This window comes from Somniosus microcephalus, chromosome 4, assembly GCF_052327205.1.
Source record: "Somniosus microcephalus isolate GS21.2 chromosome 4, FLI_Smic_1.0, whole genome shotgun sequence".
Lineage (NCBI taxonomy): Eukaryota > Metazoa > Chordata > Chondrichthyes > Squaliformes > Somniosidae > Somniosus > Somniosus microcephalus.
In genome coordinates this window covers 184376725-184396494 of record NC_140990.1, presented here as the reverse complement: position 1 = coordinate 184396494, position 19770 = coordinate 184376725, and the positions used below count along the sequence as shown (strand labels likewise).

At 46.6% G+C, this 19770-nt stretch overlaps 1 protein-coding gene across 6 annotated transcripts in view; it reads left to right on the top strand.

Annotated features, from left to right (window-relative positions):
• The window catches only part of ube2f (ubiquitin-conjugating enzyme E2F (putative)), a 253275-nt gene that overhangs the window by 189444 nt on the left and 44061 nt on the right, over positions 1–19770 (top strand). For all 6 annotated transcript variants that reach the window (XM_085985594.1, XM_085985591.1, XM_085985593.1 and 3 more), the window contains one exon: positions 10931–11001. In XM_085985594.1, the coding sequence (XP_085841720.1) occupies positions 10931–11001 (71 nt within the window). The remainder of the gene's footprint in view (positions 1–10930; positions 11002–19770) is intronic.

Here is a 19770-nt window from a genome sequence, read left to right as displayed (position 1 = left end):
TGAGAAAACATTATCGACAAAGCAATTTAATAAACTTTGAAAAGGATGGCCTAGTTAGAAGCAAATTTGTAAAAAAAAAAGAAAGCACCTGAGAATTCAAAGTCAAAGAGAACTAACTAATTGCTAAAAGTTAAACTCAAAGGGCATCACCTGGGACAAACAAAAGAAACCATCACGACAGGCTATAATTAAAAAGGAGCGCCCAAGAATAAAGGAGAATAACGAGAGCACCTGAGAGAATTAAAAGGTCACAAGAAAAGATAGCTAGAAAAACAGAGAAGATAGTATTGGAAAGATTCAGCTTACGGATCACGGAGATTGTAGTTGTAGGGACTGCTTGCTCCGGTAATTAGATGGCTGTGTTGTACAGACAGTACCTACAGAATGGCTACCTGGAATTGGAACTGTACACATTGAGGAACGGTTAGAGTGGATACTGCAGGGGCAGAAGGAAGCCACTGGTGGCGTTCCAAACGGGTAAATAACATGCCGAGAAATAATTATAGACACATACACTAGGGTCATTCCAAAACTCAGATAAAGGATGCACTGTAATGTTCTCTCTTGTACTCTGGTTTTTGGGAAAGGAGGAGAGTCCCCAAGACAACCGAGATAACTCCGGCAAAATTAGTGACTTTGCTGTAAATGAGTTGAAAGTATTAGACAGGGTAAAAAGGCTCAATCAAAACCAATAAATTGTCGGGAATAGATGGTATTTATCCCAGAGTGCTGAGAGAGACTAGGAAGATTCGTGAGGCAGTGACAGTCAATGGGCCAGAAATTCCAGGCCAGAAGCGTGAGTACGGTCGGCTTACTCACGCTTCTGGCCATTGGAAATGCCGGCGTTCAGCATGAACAGCGCATGCGGGGAACGCCGGCATTTCCAGACCTCGAGCGCGTGCGACTGCACAGGCAGCGCTTGCGCAGTGAACTTCGTGGATTTCATTCATGAAATCCGTGAGGTTAAGTCCTTAGAAGTTACACTGAAAAAAAGCAAGTGTAAAGTGGTTCATTGGCTGCGGAGGAAGATATATTTTATCGTGGAGCTTTTGAAATGCAATATTTTTGTTTGGGAAAGGGAGGGAAGTTATTTTAAGAAATTTTAAGTAAGTTTTAAAGTTAAAATTTTTTTTTTTTTTAAAGGGTTTTCAGAACGGTAGGTAGAAGGTGCAATTGTGGCTGTGTGAATGGAATGTGAGAATGAGTTATGTATGTATGTCCACATATATTCCTTTACGTATATGTATGTATGTTTTATATTCCTTTACTAATGTGTATGAATGTATGTTTTTAATTATGATTTTCCAATAAGTTACTTTCTCTGAAAGTCATAATTAAATAATACATTCATACACATAAGTAAAGGAATATATACATAACACGCAAAGGAATATATACAGACATACATACTTTCAGAAGCTCCACGATAAGAAATATCTTCCTCCGCAGCCTCTGTAGCAACTGCACCCATGCTTTTTTCATGTGTAAGTTGTAATGACTGGACCTCACTGAAAGCATTAATGAAAGCGGCGAATTATACTGCGCACGCGCTGCATGTGCAGTCGCACGCGTTCTGCCTCTGAACCCCTTCGTTCAGAGGACAGGAAATGCCGGTTTTCCCCACATGCACTGTGCATGCTGAAAACCGGCATTTCATCCGGCCAGATGCGTAAGTACCCCGACCGTACTAGCGCATTTGGAAGGGAATTATTGGGCCAACATTTTACATGTCAATAAAATAAAAAATTTAACACTTGCATGACTTGCCCCCTCGCATCTGCGACTGAGGGTCCAAGGAGGTGCATTGCGCAAGAGGTCATCATCGGACGTATCCTCACACTGTTCCCTTTGGGGAACTGTATGAAGTGGTGGAAGGATTTATGGCCGTGATTAACGCTCATTCCGTGACCGTAACCATCTTTGAACCAGCCATTAGGGTGGTTAGTCCTATGGCGGGAGGGTTTTACGGGCTCCCACAACCCATCTGAGGGGGGGGGGGCCACCAACACCCACGGACGCAAGTATCCCGCTGGATGTCCACCCAGAATTTAAAGTTGGCGCTCCGACTCCACTTGCCGGGACTGTCTGGAGTGGGGTTCAAAACCCTACTCCTTCTGGCCCAGCGGCGGGGATGCTTACTGCTACGCAAAAGGCCCACTCCGCACAAAAGGTGACACCCATACGTTTCCTGCGCCTTTTCCCTCCCCGTGACTGGAGCCCTATGCTGCAATTTCACGTTGCTAATCGGATTGGGCGTTTGTCATAGCGGTAGGATCCCCGCCGCTGGGCCAGATCAGGGTAGGGTTTCGAACCCCGCTCCAGACAGTCCCGGCAAGTGGAGTCGGAGCTCCGGCTCTAAATTCTGGGTTGACATCCAGTGGGATATTTGCGTCCGTGGGTGTGGGTGGCCCCCCCTCCTTGTATAGCTTGTGGGAGCCCGTAAAACCCTCCCGCCATAGGACTAACTGCCCTAATGGCTGGTTCAAAGATGGTTACGGTCACGGAATGAGCGTTAATCACGGCCATAAATCCTTCCACCACTTCATACAGTTCCCCAAAGGGAACAGTGTGAAGGCACGTATGACGACGACATTGCTAAATAAGTAAATGGAATTTAAAAAATTCTTTTAGGGCTTCTAAAAGTCTTTAAATTGCTTTAATTCTCTTTAAAACTACTTCAGATTACTCAAAATAATGTAAACATTTAAAAAAGTTTATAAAAGTTACCAAAATCTTCAAAAAACTTCCAAAAACCTATTTAAACTGCTGCTTTGCATGTAAAAAAGCAAAGCAGCTTGACAGAAACATTGGGGGCGTGTCCAGTGAAACTGAGACCTCAAGGGGCGTGTCTCACTTACACTGCACGCTCCTGGGTCCGCGCTGGCTGCACTCCTGGGCGGCGTGACGTCATACGCTGCCCGGGAATGTGCTTTCTATTTCTCCAAGTTCAGGCGTCCCAGAAGCTGATCGGCAGGAGCGCGGGGTAAGTGCAAATACGGGGCTTGCACGCGCTGCAAGCCCCGTTCTGGAATTTCTGGCCCATTGTAACACTGGGGAGGCACCAGTGGATTGAAATGGGGCAAATGAGGTGCTCATATTCGAGGTTGCGCACTGCCTCCGCTCTCCCTGCGTACTTCAGGCATGGTTTGAATCCCATATCATACTGTCAGAGTTCAACTTGGTGTCCCAAATGGTAACCTGGTCCCCAGCCATCACATTCTCAGCAGTGTGTTAATATTAGTAAACAGATTCATTAAAAATCCCTTCCAGCCTACGTACCATTGAAAATAGTCTTTGCATTGACCAATAATATGAACTCTTGGATATAAGGGTTGGTAAGCAGCACCTGCTGGTGATTTATTTAAACAGTACACAATCCAATTGTGCTTTTATCCAAAACTGATCATGTATTTGTGGCTAGTCGGGGAGTTTGTGGTCAGACTAAGATCGGGTGTGGTCCTAGGGCTGAAACGCAGGCTGAATGATGCCCTGCTGTAAGACTAGTTCACATACTGCTTTCAATGGCCCAGTGGAATGACCCTTGTACCTGATGTTGTTGAAGGTGGGAAGGTTTGCCGCAACAGATGTTATAAAGCTCTCCTCCTGTTTCAAATGCACACAAGACTGGGCACAAAACTAATGATGAAATCTCAGTGTTGGAACACTGAGTGATACCCAGAGTAATATCGCTGTACAGGAGGCATCTGTGCTTTGTCCCATGTTTGGTGTGTGGGGGCAATGTGTACAAGTGGGCTGCAATTGTCAGTTAAACCTGTCAGCACCAATTTTGCAACAAAGACGTTGTCTCCAAAGTGTCCTGTTTAATAGCGGCAGATTAGACCCTGAACTTAAGAGGGTGCCCAGCAATTTAATTACAGGAAAACAGTCAGCAGCGTCAATGGAAAAAATCTGGAGAAATTAATGACGGAAGATAGAATTGAATTGATCATGTTTCAGGAAGGGAAATAGGCTGTGAGTGAGTGGATTGTGTGGGGAGGGGAGGGCAGGGGTTGTGAGTGAATAGATTGTGGGGGGGGGGCTGGGAGTGAACAGATTGTGGGGGGGGACTGGGGGTGAACAGATTGTCGGGGGGGACTGGGGGTGAACAGATTGTCGGGGGGGACTGGGGGTGAACAGATTGTCGGGGGGGACTGGGGGTGAACAGATTGTGGGGGGGGGACTGGGGGTGAACAGATTGTGGGGGGGACTGGGGGTGAACAGATTGTGGGGGGGGACTGGGGGTGAACAGATTGTGGGGGGGGGGACTGGGGGTGAACAGATTGTGGGGGGGGACTGGGGGTGAACAGATTGTTGGGGGGGGACTGGGAGTGAACAGATTGTGCGGGGGAGCGACTCGGGGTGAATAGATTGCCGGGGGAAGGGGCTGTGAGTGATTCTGCATAGAGTACGGTTGACTGAAATCTAGGGATCCTAGCAGCCTCAACCGATGTTGAACTACATAAGCAAAACAGTAGAAAACAAGTCGGAGAAAGCCATGATCAAACTCCACAGATCTCTGGTCAGATAGTGGACTGGAGTCATGGTTTGCGCAGAATGCGCAGGGTATCAGGGGTCCCTTTCTGAAGGATGTTACTGATCCATCCGGGCTACCCCACGATTTATCAGATTTGTTGACTTGAACTTCACAATTTTCAACAATAGGATTTAAACTCAAGAGCTCTGGGTTGCTAGTACACCATCATAACCACTATGGTAATGTACCCTTTTAACCCTTCATGCACAATAACAGCATTCAAGAAGCCAATGCCAAGCTCAATGTTAAACAAAATTACTTCATTTTTGTTACATCAGTTCCCCCTTTTGATTTTGATACTGGGGGTGAGGAGCAAAACCACAGCTAGCCTGCTTGTGACAACACAGCAGAGTTCCAGCCTCAGTAACCATGGTGATGACGCATACTTCATTGCAATAGCTGTGCACTTTTGTCGCCAGGCACACAATGCAGTAAGCTGGTCTGCAAGTGTACCGTTGTAGGTTAAAGATTTTTTTTCAGTTGTTGAATAAGGAATAGCATGTGGTAGCAGCATGTGACTCGGGTAAATAGCTGATTCCTCCTATCCAAGATCACTTACCTAGCTCAGTGCAGCACCGATGCCTAGGCCAGTATATATCAGTATAAACTATGAAAGGTCAGGAATAATTGGGACAAACTCGCACAGGGTCTGCACATCTTTCAGCTTTACAAAAGCATCTTGTGCATCACCGGACCCTATCACTTGGTTGGGATTCAAGTTCTGGGTCAGGTCAGTTCTGGGTTGGCTGTATTACTGTACTTCGGAATAAACTTGAGGTAATAGCCAACTAACCAAATCAAGCCTGAGACTTGTTTCTTGATGGTGAGGTGGGCCCAGTGTGTGATGGAGCGTACTTTTGCCTGGTTGGGGGTCTCTTTCCCCCGCCAGACTGTGACCTAATTACCATACCTTGGCTTTGCCGATGTTTCATGTTTCAATCTTAACCATCAATCCTGTTTTACTTAACCAGGTTAATGCATAACTGACATGGGTAAGGTGTTTCTTCCATATCCAACTAAAAATGCTGTTTATGGGACATTGCTGTGTGCAAATTTCCTGCAGTGCTATCCTACATTACAACAGTAAGTACACTTCAAAAGCAATTAGTTGGCAGTGAAGCTATTTGAGATGTCCTGAGGAGACAAGGCTCTGCATAAATGCAAACACTTCATTAAAAATGGCGATGGCATCATTGTCTGCAGAGGTGTAATCTCGCTTTGTCAGGACAAAATCAACTGTTGGAATTTGCTGCGTCCACTCTTCAATCCAACATGCAAGAGTGTAAACTCGTACAGTGCTGACTGTAGTGGAAGTGGAGCGTGACTGGGCCTGTGTGCTAAATGGTACCTGCCTTTGATCAGATTGATAGGCACCAGATACTTGGTGCTCCTGGGCTGCTCTGGGATCTCCTTTTCACGAGGCAGCAGGTAACTCGCGCGAGTTGTTACGTTTCCAGTCATTTACACACAGTCATATGGGCTTGTTCTTCTTGGGGACCAGTCCCACCAGAGATGAGAGTGCTCCCAGACCCAGCTTCTTTGTTACTTCCCTCGCTTTGTGTTTGCGCTCACTGTGTGGCACAGGGTATGCACCGTCAAGCCCTGCTTTTGAGTGACCTTGTTTACCATGGAACCCATTTTACTCTTATTAATATATTTACACTCCTTCCTCGCTGGACCAAAGTGGTGATGGTACTTAGTGACACTTCCTCGCAGGAGAGTCGGGGTTTTAACATGCGGCAGATCCAGCACTTCCACGGTCGATTGAGTCTCAACGGCAACATCTATCTCCCTGCACCTTTCCACCACCTGTGCAGACCCACCCAGTCAGCCTGTAACTTCACAGGCAGCAGCACCACCAATCCCTGGCCTGCCTGATACACTCAGTGCCTGGCATTGTAGTTGTTCCAGCTTTTCTTAGGGTCCTGTGCACATTTTAGATCCTCTTGTGCAATGTTCCTCCTAAGGTGCGCGGCCGCGCATCAATCACCAGATGCTGCTGCCGCAAGAGATACTACACAGCAAATATAAAGGGCCCGCGCAGGGAAAAAAATTAGAGGGAGCATTGCTCTTGTGTAAGTTCAGCCAACCTATTTGGGCCATCCCTTAATTTATTCTGTGTCCTCATCAATGTTCTTCCTTGAACCTGTCCCTCGATGGCCTTGCACAGTCTAACCCTCTGCCAGCTCTCAGTGCTCCAAACTAGCCGGATTCCTCTGGTGGTGAGATTTTGTACAGGGATCCCTCGGCCCCCTTAAATGCTATTACATGGGCGGTGTCACTGTGGCAGCAGGCGCCTCCTCACCCCCAGACCTGCCACTGCCTCTGCTTCCTTGGGCAGCCGGTGTTACTTCTGCTTTGGCACCACAGCCTTTGCCTGGCTCTGACGAACTAGTGAACTTTCCACCCCATAATGTCCTGATCATTCAAATCGTTTCCAGCAGAACCTTGAACAGTAAGAGAGCAGATTGTCTAACTTCTTTCACCTGACTACAGGAGCTATTCTAGGCGTAACTGACCGGGTGAGATGGGGAAGGGTCTGGGAGTGACTCTGGATTGTAATGTGGGGGAAGAGCCTGGGAGTGACTCTGGATTGTGATGTGGGGAAGGGTCTGAGAGTGACTCTGGATTGTGATGTGGGGAAGGGTCTGGGAGTGACTGTGAGTTGCTGTGAGTCAGATGCTGGTGATTACTGGGAGAAATGCACTAGGCCATTGATATGTTCTGTGAATGGCAGCAGTATTTGTGTGATAAGTATATTCGGATCTGAATGGAATTGCGCCCCTGCATTCTGATAAAGACACAGGACCCCAGGGTGGGCAAATGACATTTCTGGGACTCTTAGTGAAGCTAATAACTCCCAGTACAATCCTCAGATATATCGGGCTGCTTGCTCTGCCCACACGAAGTGCAGCTCAGACTGTCATCAATACAGCAGGTCCCTGGTGATGGATGGGGGCAGCAGATCGTGTGAGGCATACCAAACTGTGAACCTTTCCTGTTACCTGAGCTAGAGGATATTGCTTTCCTTTTATCAATATCAGGAATCTGCTACATAATTGTCCTTGCTCAGCTGGAAGCAAACTGGCTTGTTACAGAATGGCTCTGTGCTGAGCTTGTGGGAGGCTGAAAGAAAGAAAGACTTGCATTTATAAGGCTGGCAAGCAGTGCAGTCAAGGCTCCAGCTTCTCAAAGGCCGATAGCTTTATTATTGTTTCCACAACCGTTACTCCTCAGGGTCGTTAGAATTCACAGCTTCCCTACAACTCCCCACCCTTTCACATACACACCGTACCCCATCCAACTCCCCACCCTTTCACACACGGACACTGTACCCCATCCAACTCCCCACCCTTTCACACACGGACACTGTACCCCATCCAACTCCCCACCCTTTCACACACGGACACTGTACCCCATCCAACTCCCCACCCTCTCACACACACTGTACCCCATCCAACTCCCCACCCTCACACACACACTGTACCCCATCCAACTCCCCACCCTCACACACACACACTGTACCCCATCCAACTCCCCACCCTCTCACACACTGTACCCCATCCAACTCCCCACCCTCACACACACACTGTACCCCATCCAACTCCCCACCCCCTCACACACACACTGTACCCCATCCAACTCCCCACCCTTTCACACACGGACACTATACCCCATCCAACTCCCCACCCTTTCACATACGGACACTGTACCCCATCCAACTCCCCACCCTTTCACACACGGACACTGTACCCCATCCAACTCCCCACCCTCTCACACACACTGTACCCCATCCAACTCCCCACCCTCTCACACACACTGTACCCCATCCAACTCCCCACCCTCACATACACACTGTACCCCATCCAACTCCCCACCCTTTCACACACGGACACTGTACCCCATCCAACTCCCCACCCTTTCACACACACTGTACCCCATCCAACTCCCCACCCTTTCACACAGGGAAACTGTACTCCATCCAACTCCCCACCCTTTCACATACGGACACTGTACCCCATCCAACACCCCACCCTCACACACACTGTACCCCATCCAACTCCCCACCCCCTCACACACACACTGTACCCCATCCAACTCCCCACCCCCTCACACACACACTGTACCCCATCCAACTCCTCACCCTCACACACGGACACTGTACCCCATCCAACTCCCCACCCTCACACACACACTGTACCCCATCCAACTCCCCACCCTCACACACACACTGTACCCCATCCAACTCCCCACCCTCACACACACACACTGTACCCCATCCAACTCCCCACCCTTTTACACACTGTACCCCATCCAACTCCCCACCCTTTCACGCACACACTGTACCCCATCCAACTCCCCACCCTTTCACACACGGACACTGTACCCCATCCAACTCCCCACCCTTTCACACATGGACACTATACCCCATCCAACTCCCCACCCTTTCACATACACACTGTACCCCATCCAACTCCCCACCCTTTCACATACACACTGTACCCCATCCAACTCCCCACCCTTTCACACACGGACACTGTACCCCATCCAACTCCCCACCCTTTCACACATGGACACTATACCCCATCCAACTCCCCACCCTTTCACATACACACTGTACCCCATCCAACTTTCCACCCTTTCACAGACACACTACACTCCATTCAATTCCACGCCCTTTCACAGCGACGCTACATCTTACTGTGACACTGGTCCTTCCCTCTCCTACTGTGACACTGGTCCTTCCCTCTCTTACTGTGACACTGGTCCTTCCCTCTCTTACTGTGACACTGGTCCTTCCCTCTCTTACTGTGACACTGGTCCTTCCCTCTCTTACTGTGACACTGGTCCTTCCCTCTCTTACTGTGACACTGGTCCTTCCCTCTCTTACTCTGACACTGGTCCTTCCCTCTCCTACTGTGACACTGGTCCTTCCCTCTCTTACTCTGACACTGGTCCTTCCCTCTCTTACTGTGACACTGGTCCTTCCCTCTCTTACTCTGACACTGGTCCTTCCCTCTCTTACTGTGACACTGCTCCTTCCCTCTCTTACTGTGACACTGCTCCTTCCCTCTCTTACTGTGACACTGGTCCTTCCCTCTCCTACTGTGACACTGGTCCTTCCCTCTCTTACTCTGACACTGGTCCTTCCCTCTCTTACTGTGACACTGCTCCTTCCCTCTCTTACTGTGACACTGCTCCTTCCCTCTCTTACTGTGACACTGGTCCTTCCCTCTCCTACTGTGACACTGGTCCTTCCCTCTCTTACTCTGACACTGGTCCTTCCCTCTCTTACTGTGACACTGGTCCTTCCCTCTCTTACTCTGACACTGGTCCTTCCCTCTCTTACTGTGACACTGCTCCTTCCCTCTCTTACTGTGACACTGCTCCTTCCCTCTCTTACTGTGACACTGGTCCTTCCCTCTCTTACTGTGACACTGGTCCTTCCCTCTCTTACTCTGACACTGGTCCTTCCCTCTCTTACTGTGACACTGGTCCTTCCCTCTCTTACTCTGACACTGGTCCTTCCCTCTCTTACTGTGACACTGGTCCTTCCCTCTCTTACTCTGACACTGGTCCTTCCCTCTCTTACTGTGACACTGGTCCTTCCCTCTCTTACTCTGACACTGGTCCTTCCCTCTCTTACTGTGACACTGGTCCTTCCCTCTCTTACTGTGACACTGGTCCTTCCCTCTCTTACTGTGACACTGCTCCTTCCCTCTCTTACTGTGACCGTGGTCCTTTCCTTGTGTCTGGGGAGGTTCACATGCCAATAATGGTAAAAACGAGCACTGCTGATCTGCAGCCAAAACCTGAGACACAGCCCTAGTGCCACTGGTAATTTTCTTCTTGCGGAGAGTGCCAATGCCTCGAAGGCATGTACTGCTCATCATTTGCAACACTGAGTTGTCTCTGCCATTTGCCATTGGTGCCACCCTGTAAAGTTATGGGGTTAAAATGGTTATGGTGCACCTCATTGTTTTCCCAGCGGGCTGACTATTTTACTCATGGTATCTAGAGTGTAAATCGAACATAACCAATTTCTGCATCTGATGCTACAGTTCATTTCTTGGTTAGTTAAATACCGTCTGAATGTGTTGGGAAACGTGTGCTGGTGTGTTGAATGATTTTTCTGATTAGTTCTTGTGCACCTGAAGCATTATTCGCAGCGTGTCTGTTCTCTCCCGTCACCAAAGCCACATTTCTTTTTGGAGATCTGGCTGGTAAGTTTTGCTGTTTAACCGAGACTTTCCTCTGAATAACTTTATCAGTGTAACTCAGTCTTCCCATTTTGCTCAAGTATCACCTGGCTTGACTTCTTCAAGGTGGAAAAACATCATCCAACTCAACACAAGTGAACTTGAAAACTAACTTTCTTTTTTTCTGTTTCTGCAGCCTCCCAAGGTGAAATGTTTGACCAGAATTTGGCACCCCAATATTACCGAGACTGGAGAAATCTGTTTAAGGTATTGCTTTTGTTTGATGCTTCTCAGGTTTTGATCGATTGTAAATGGCTGATGTGTTTTATACATGCATTTTTAAATGATCAAGTACACATCTTCCGTTGACCAAGTGGCGCTAGGGCACTGACCGTGTTTAGGTTGGCGTCCTGGTCGCCATGGGGGCGCAGTGGTACACACTCAGATATGGCAATATAGAAACATAGAAGATAGGAGCAGGAGTAGGCCATTCGGCCCCTCGAGCCTGCTCTGCCATTCAATGCGATCATGGCTGATCGTCCAAATTCAGTACCCGGTCCCTGCTTTCTCCCCATACCCCTTGATCCCTTTAGCCTTAAGAAATATATCCAACTCCTTCTTGAATATATTTAATGAATTGGCCTCTACTGCCTTCTGTGGTGGAGAATTCCACAGGTTCACCACTCTCTGGGTGAAGAAATTCCTCCTCATTTTTGTCCTAAAAGGCCTACCCCTTATCCTTGTGAGCCTTTTGATGGAACCAGTCGTTGCTGACGTCAGGCTTGGTATCATGGTTTTCTGAGGTGGGTCCCAACTGGAGGGAAGATTTGGCAGAATCTGAGTTCTGTAATGGTTCAAACTCTAAAACCCTTTGTCATATCTTTTTCATATATCGTTTTATATATGCCAGTGAAGTTAGAATGGTCTGCATTTAGCTGTATTCTTACAATTCCTTAATCTCTGTGAAGAGAAAGACAATATAATAAACTGTCTAGAGGCACTCAGCATTTCCATAGGTAATTTACTTCAGAAATACCTTCATCTCTTTGAATTGTTAAATACATGCAAAAATTCTAGAGGCCAGTCAAATACTCTAGGGTTATTCCCTGAACTCAATCTAATTGAATCATTGATCTTTTGATGAGCAGTGGGTGTTTATTTGTCGATTCCAATTATATAGGAACAGAAGTAGGCCATTGAGCCCCTCAAGCCTGTTCCGCCATTCAATGAGATCATGGCTGACCTGTGACCTAACTCCATATACCCGCCTTTGCTCCATATCCCTTAATGAAAATCTATCAATCTCAGATTTTAAATTTACAATTGACCTAGTATCAACTGCCATTTGTGGAAGAGAGTTCCAAACTTCTACCACCCTTTGTGTGTAGAAGTGTTTCCTAACTTCACTCCTGAAAGACCTGGCTCTAATTTTTAGGCTATATCCCTTTGTTCTATACTCCCCAACTAGCAGAAATAGTTTCTCTCTCTCTACCCTATCAGTTCCCCTTTAATATCTTGAAAACTTAAAACAAATCACCCCCTGAATCTCCTAAATTCCAGGGAATACAACCCTAGTTTGTGTAATCACTCCTCGTAATTTAGCCCTTGGAGTGCAGGTATCATTCGAGTAAATCTACGCTGCACTCCCTCCAAGGCCAATATATCCTTCCTAAGGTGTAGTAGAAATCCTTACGCATCTCGCGATCTCTATGGCGAAAACTTTAGGTTGATTGTAGCGCTGTGAATAGGGGATTCAGACCGTAGTGCAGCAGTGACATCATCAAGCTATCTAAGCAGCCAATCACATTGATGAATTCTCACAGAAAGCAAGCCAGGAAATGAAACAGCACTGATTATCTGCACTTTTTAAAAATGTTAGAGATCAAAATAAAGATTGGGACATATATATGTGGTTAAGGTAAAAGCTGAAATATCATGAATAAACTTTAAAAAATGTAATTTTTATTTTAATGGAGAAAGTTGACACTCCATTAATATAAAAAGTAGTTTTTCAGGGCCAGAGCAGTTGTTTAGCAGTCAATACTTTGTTAAAACCCCAGTTACACCTACTTCAACCAGGCTTAATCTTTTATGGGGTATTTAACAGTGATATTAGTGCGGAAAAGCTCAAGTTTTCGTCGGTTCCACTGATTTTGTGGATTGCCGACTATGGGATGGGTTGGGTGGGGAAAGGGTCCACAGCGCAGGAGCAATGAATGACTGACTGCAACTTCAGAATTTCTGCGTTTAGATGAGCATGTGCTAAATCCTGAAGTTATGGTCAGTTTCAGAGGGGTAATGACACTGCAAAATCCAAGCCAATGTCAAAAGTTTGTAATATTTTGGCAGGAAAGGTTTCTTTTGCCATAAAAGCAATGTGTTGCTAGTCACCCTCTGGTCAGTGTTTAAACTAAGAGTGCAGCTTTCAACTCTCTTTCAGTTTCTGTGATTGATATTTAGATTCCATTTGGTAGGCAAAATATTCCCTTTCCCCATGTATAAACATCACAAATCTACAAATGTCATTGTCCTCCAAAAGTCTTCCAGGTTATTTGACTGTGTAAGAAATCTATTCTGAATAAGATATTTAAACTCTTGTGGACAAATTCAGTAGTTAATTTCTAAGTATTTGTGCTGCAAGTTTCGCGCTGTATTCTTTTGCTTCTATATATTTCAATTCCTGTAAATAAATTTAATTATCAGTTTTAGCCTAAAGCATATAGTCTGACAGTGGGGTACTTTCGCCCTTCGGAGGTAGGTGGCTCCTGCACACTCTGATCAAAATATCATGGTAATTGTTAACATTACTGCCATTCATTGCATCACCATCCCTGGGTATGTCCTGTCCCACTGGCAGGACAGACCCACCAGAGGTGGTGGCACTGTGGTATATAGTCGGGAGGGAGTAGCCCTGGGAGTCCTCAACATTGACTCAGGACCCCATGAGGTCTCATGGCATCAAGTCAAACATGGGCAAGGAAACCTCCTGCTAATTACCACCTACTGCCCTCCCTCAGCTGATGAATCAGTACTCCTTCATGTTGAACACCAATTGGATGAAGCACTGAGAGTAGCAAGGGCACAAAATGTCCTCTGGGTGGGGGACTTCAATGCCCATCACCAAGAGTGGCTCGGTAGCACCACAACTGACCGAGCTGGTCGAGTCCTAAAGGACATAGCTGCCAGACTGGGTCTGCGACAGGTGGTGAGGGAACCAACAAGAGGGAAAAACCTACTTGATCTCGTCCTCACCAATCTACCTGTTGCAGATGCATCTGTCCATGACAGCATTGGTGGAAGTGACCACCGCACAGTCCTTGTGGAGACGAAGTCCCGTCTTCATGTTGAGGACCCCCTCCACCGTGTTGTGTGGCACTACCACCGTGCTAAATGGGACAGATTTCGAACAGATCTGGCAACTCAAAACTGGGCATCCATGAGGCGCTGTGGGCCATCAGCAGCAGCAGAATTGTATTCAACCACAATCTGTAACCTCATGGCCCGGCATATCCCTCACTCTACCATTACCATCAAGCCGGGAGATCAACCCTGGTTTAACGAAGAGTGCAGGAGAGCATGCCGGGAACAGCACCAGGCATACCGAAAAATGAGGTGTCAACCTGGTGAGGCTACAACACAGGACTACTTGCATGCCAAACAACGGAAGCAACATGCGATAGACAGAGCTAAGCGATCTCACAACCATTGGATCAAATCAAAGCTCTGCAGTCCTGCCACATCCAGTCGTGAGTGGTGGTGGACAATTAAACAGTTAACAGGAGGAGGAGGCTCCAAAATATCCCCATCCTCAATGATGGTGGAGCCCAGCACGTGAGTGCAAAAGACAAGGCTGAAGCATTTGCAACTATCTTCAGCCAGAAGTGCCGAGTGGATGATCCATCTCGGCCTCCTCCTGAGGTCCCCAGCATCACAGATGCCAGTCTTCAGTCCATTCAATTCACTCCACGTGATGTCAAGAAATGGCTGAAGACACTGGATACTGCAAAGGCTATGGGCCCTGACAACATTCCGGCAATAGTACTGAAGACTTGTGCTCCAGAACTAGCTGCGCCCCTAGCCAAGCTGTTCCAGTACAGCTACAACACTGGCATCTACCCAGCAATGTGGAAAATTGCCCAAGTATGTCCTGTCTACAAAAAGCAGGACAAATCCGACCCGGCCAATTACCGTCCCATCAGTCTACTCTCAATCATCAGCAAAGTGATGGAAGGTGTTGTCGACAGTGCTATCAAGCGGCACTTACTCAGCAATAACCTGCTAACTGATGCCCAGTTTGGGTTCCGCCAGGGCCACTCAGCTCCTGACCTTCTTACAGCCTTGATCCAAACATGGACAAAAGAGCTGAACTCAAGAGGTGAGGTGAGAGTGACTGCCCTTGACATCAAGGCAGCATTTGATCGAGTGTGGCATCAAGGAGCCCTAGCAAAATTGAAGTCAATGGGAATCAAGGGGAAAACTCTCCATTGGTTGGAATCCTACCTAGCACAAAGGAAGTTGGCTGTGGTTGTTGGAGGTCATTCATCTCAATCACATGACATCACTGCAGGAGTTCCTCAGGGCAGTGTCCTAGGCCCAAGCATCTTCAGCTGTTTCATCAATGACCTTCCCTCCATCATAAGGTCAGAAGTGGGGATGTTCGCTGATGATTGCACACTGTTCACCATTCGAGACTCGTCTGATACTGACGCAGTCCGTGTCCATATGCAGCAAGACCTGGACAACATTCAGACTTGGGCTGACAAGTGGCAAGTAACATTCGCACCACACAAGTGCCAGGCAATGACCATCTCCAACAAGCGAGACTCTAACCATCTCCCCTCGACATTCAATGGCATTACCATCGCTGAATCCCCCACTATCAACATCCTGGGGGTTACCATTGATCAGAAACTGAACTGGACCAGCCATATCAATACTGTGGCTACAAGAGCAGGCCAGAGGCTGGGAATTCTGCGTCGAGTGTCTCACCTCCTGACTCCCCAAAGCCTTTCCACCATCTACAAGGCACAAGTCAGGAGTGTGATGGAATACTCTCCACTTGCCTGGATGAGTGCAGCTTCAACAACACTCAAGAAGCTCAACACCATTCAGGATAAAGCAGCCCGCTTGATTGGCACTCCATCCACCTTCAACATTCACTCTCTCCACCACCGGCGCACTGTGGCTGCAGTGTGTACCATCTACAAGATGCACTGCAGCAACTCGCCAAAGCTCCTTCAACAGCACCTTCCAAACCCGCGACCTCTACCACTTAGAAGGACAAGAGCAGCAGACGCATGGGAACATCACCACCTACAAGTTCCCCTCCAAGCCACACACCATCCTGACTTGGACCTGTGTCGCCATTGCTTCACTGTCGCTGGGCCAAAATCCTGGAACTCCCTTCCTAACAGCATTGTGGGTGTACCTACACCATATGGACTGCAGCGGTTCAAGAAGGCGGCTCACCACCATCTTCTCAAGGGCAATTAGGGATGGGCACTAAATGCAGGCCTAGCCAGCCAGCGACGCCCACATCCCATCAATGAATAAAAAAAAAGAGAAGCAGAGAACTTGCATTCCTATAGCGCCTTTCACAACCACAGGACATCCCCAAAGCGCTTTACAGCCAATTAAGTACTTTTTGAAGTGTAGTCACTGTTGTAATGTAGGAAACGGCAGCCAATTTGCACACAGCAAGATCCCACAAACAGCAGTGAGATAAACGACCAATTAAACGGTTTTACTGACGTTGGTTGAGGGATAAATATTGGCCAGGACACTGGGGAGAACTCCCCGGCCCTTTAAAATAATGCTGGATCTTTTACACCCATCTGAGAGGGCAGCAGGGCCTTAGTTTAACGTCTCATCCGAAAGACAGTAAGGTTATAAATAAGTCAGGTTATAACTTTCAGATTGTGAGAGATGGGGGTCTACTTCTGTTGATTGCAGTTTTCTCTGAACAGGAAGAAAGAGTTAGGCAAGAGCTTAAACTATAACCATGAGTGTCGACCATGTGTGGGAGAGAGCCAGAAGTTCGTGATAGAGAAATCTGTCATATTTCAAATCATAAAATACTTTTTTTAATGTATATGTTTAGGATTTTGGTAATTTGATTACTGCTGACTGGGCACAGCCAGGCTATGTGTAATATAAAATCCCCATAACCAGGATTATCACTACCTGTAGCTGAAAGCTGTGCAAATAGAGCATAGCTCTGCTGTGTGGAGTCCAAACATGCTCTGGCTGTGTACCGTCCAAACGTGCTCCAACTGACAGGTGTTGATTCAGGTGTAAGTAATGATCCTGACCACTTCTATTGCTTTGGTGGAACCTCAGAGACAATCTGATAGTGAAAATAAATCAGACAAATTATCCAGCAACAAATTTAAAGGATGCATTGTAGCTGTTTTTTGTGTTAAACTCCTGTTTCCAAATGTTGCAATCACTCGAGAGTAGTAGCTAACTGTTTCACAGCAAAGCCTAGATATAGTCAGTCATTTTCAAAAGTTTTGCTGTTGGAATCTTCTTACATAAGAAGCAGGAGCAGGAGTAGGCCATACGGCCCCTCGGGCCTGCTCCACCATTCAATAGGATCATGGCTGATCCGAATCTAGACTCACGTCCACTTCCCTGCCCTCTCCCCGTAACCCCTAATTCCCTTATCTGCTAGGAAACTGTCTATCTCCATTTTAAATTTATTTAATGTTGCAGCTTCCGCAGCTCTCTGGGGTAGCAAATTCCATAGATTTACTACCCTCTGAGTGAAGAAGTTTCTCCTCATCTCAGTTTTGAAAGGGCAGCCCCTTATTCTTAGATTATGCCCCCTAGTTCTTGTCTCACCCATCAGTGGAAACACCCTCACCGCATCCACCTGATCAAGCCCCCTCACAATCTTATATGTTTCGATAAGATTGCCTCTCACTCTTCTGAACTCCAATGAGTAGAGTCCCAACCTACTCAACCTTTCCTCATACGTCAACCCCCTCATCTCTGGAATAACCGAGTGAACCTTCTCTGAACCGCCTCGAGAGCAAGTATATCTTTTCTTAAATATGGAAACCAAAACTGCGCACAGTATTCCAGGTGTGGCCTCACCAATACCCTGTATAACTGCAGCAAGACTTCCCTGTTTTTATACTCCATCCCCCTCGCAATAAAAGCCAAGATTCCATTGGCCTTCCTGATCACCTGCTGCACCTGCATACTAACTTTTTGTGTTTCATGCACCAGGACCCCCAGATCCCTTTGTACAGTAGCACTTTGCAGTTTCTCTCCATTTAGATAATAACTTGCTCTTTGATTTTTTCTGCCAAAGTGCATAACCTCACACTTTCCAACATTATATTGCATCTGCCAAATCTCTGCCCACTCACTTAGCCTGTCTATGTCCTTTTGCAGGTTTTTTATGTCCTCCTCACTCACTGCTTTCCCTCCCATCTTTGTATCGTCGGCAAACTTGGATATATTGCACTCGGTCCCTTCCTCCAAATCGTTAATATAGATTGTAAAGAGTTGGGGTCCCAGCACTGACCCCTGCAGGACACTACTAGTTACTGATTGCCAGCCCGAGAATGAACCATTTATCCCAACTCTTTGTTTTCTGTTAGATAGCCAATCTTCCACCCATGCCAGTATATTACCCCCAATCCTGTGATTTCTTATCTTGATCAGTAATCTTTTGTGTGGAACCTTGTCAAATGCCTTTTGGAAGTCCAAATACACTACATCCACTAGTTCCCCTTTATCCACCCTGTATGTTACATCCTCAAAGAATTCGAGCAAATTTGTCAAACATGACTTCCCCTTCATAAAACCATGCTGACTCTGTCCTATTAAATTATGTTTATCCAAATGCTCTGTTACTGTTTCCTTAATAATGGACTCCAACATTTTGCCAACCACAGATGTTAGGCTAACTGGTCTATAGTTTCCAGCTTTTTGTCTACTTCCCTTCTTAAATAAGGGTGTTACATTAGCAGTTTTCCAATCTGCCGGGACCTTTCCTGAGTCCAGGGAGTTCTGGAAAATAATCACCAATGCATCCACAATCCCTACAGCCACTTCTCTCAAGACCCTAGGATGTAGGCCATCAGGTCCGGGGGATTTATCCGCCTTAAGTCCCATTATTTTACTGAGTACCATCTCCTTAGTGATTTTAATCGTCTTTAGCTCCTCCCCCCCCATTGCCCCCTGTTTGTCCAGCGTTGGGATATTTTTAGTGTCCTCTACTGTAAAGACTGATACAAAATATTTGTTCAGCGTCTTTGCCATCTCCATGTTCCCCACCACTAATTTCCCGGTCCCATCCTCTAAGGGACCAATGATCACTTTAGCCACCCTTTTTCTTTTTATATAGCTGTAGAAACTCTTGCTATCTATTTTTATATTTTTGCTAGTTTACTTTCATAATCTATCTTCCCTTTCTTAATTAATCTTTTAGTTATTGTTTGCTGGCTTTTAAATGCTTCCCAATCTTCTATCCTCCCACTAGATTTGGCTACTTTATATGCCCTTGTTTTCAGTCGGATACTATCCTTTATTACTTTACTAAGCCACGGTTGGCTGTCTTTTCTTTTACTCCCCTTTTTCCTCAGTGGAATATATTTATCTTGAAAGATGTGAAATATCTTCTTGAATGTAGACCACTGCTCTTGTACCGTCTTACACTTTAATCTGTTTTCCCAGTCCACTTTAGTCAATTCTACTCTCATACCTTCATAGTCTCCTTTATTTAAGCTCAGTACGCTGGTTTGAGATCCAACTCTCTCATCCTCAAACTGAATTTGGAATTCAACCATATTATGGTCACTCATTCCAAGGGGATCATTTACTCGGACATTTTTTATTAATCCTGTCTCATTACACAGGACCAGATCTAAGATTGCCTGCCCCCTGTTTGGTTCAGTTACATACTGCTCAAGGAACCCGTCCCTAATACACTCTATGAACTCTTCCTCAAGGCTGCCATGCCCAATTTGATTAGTCCAGTCAATATGAAAGTTAAAATCCCCCATGATTATAGCTGTTCCCTTA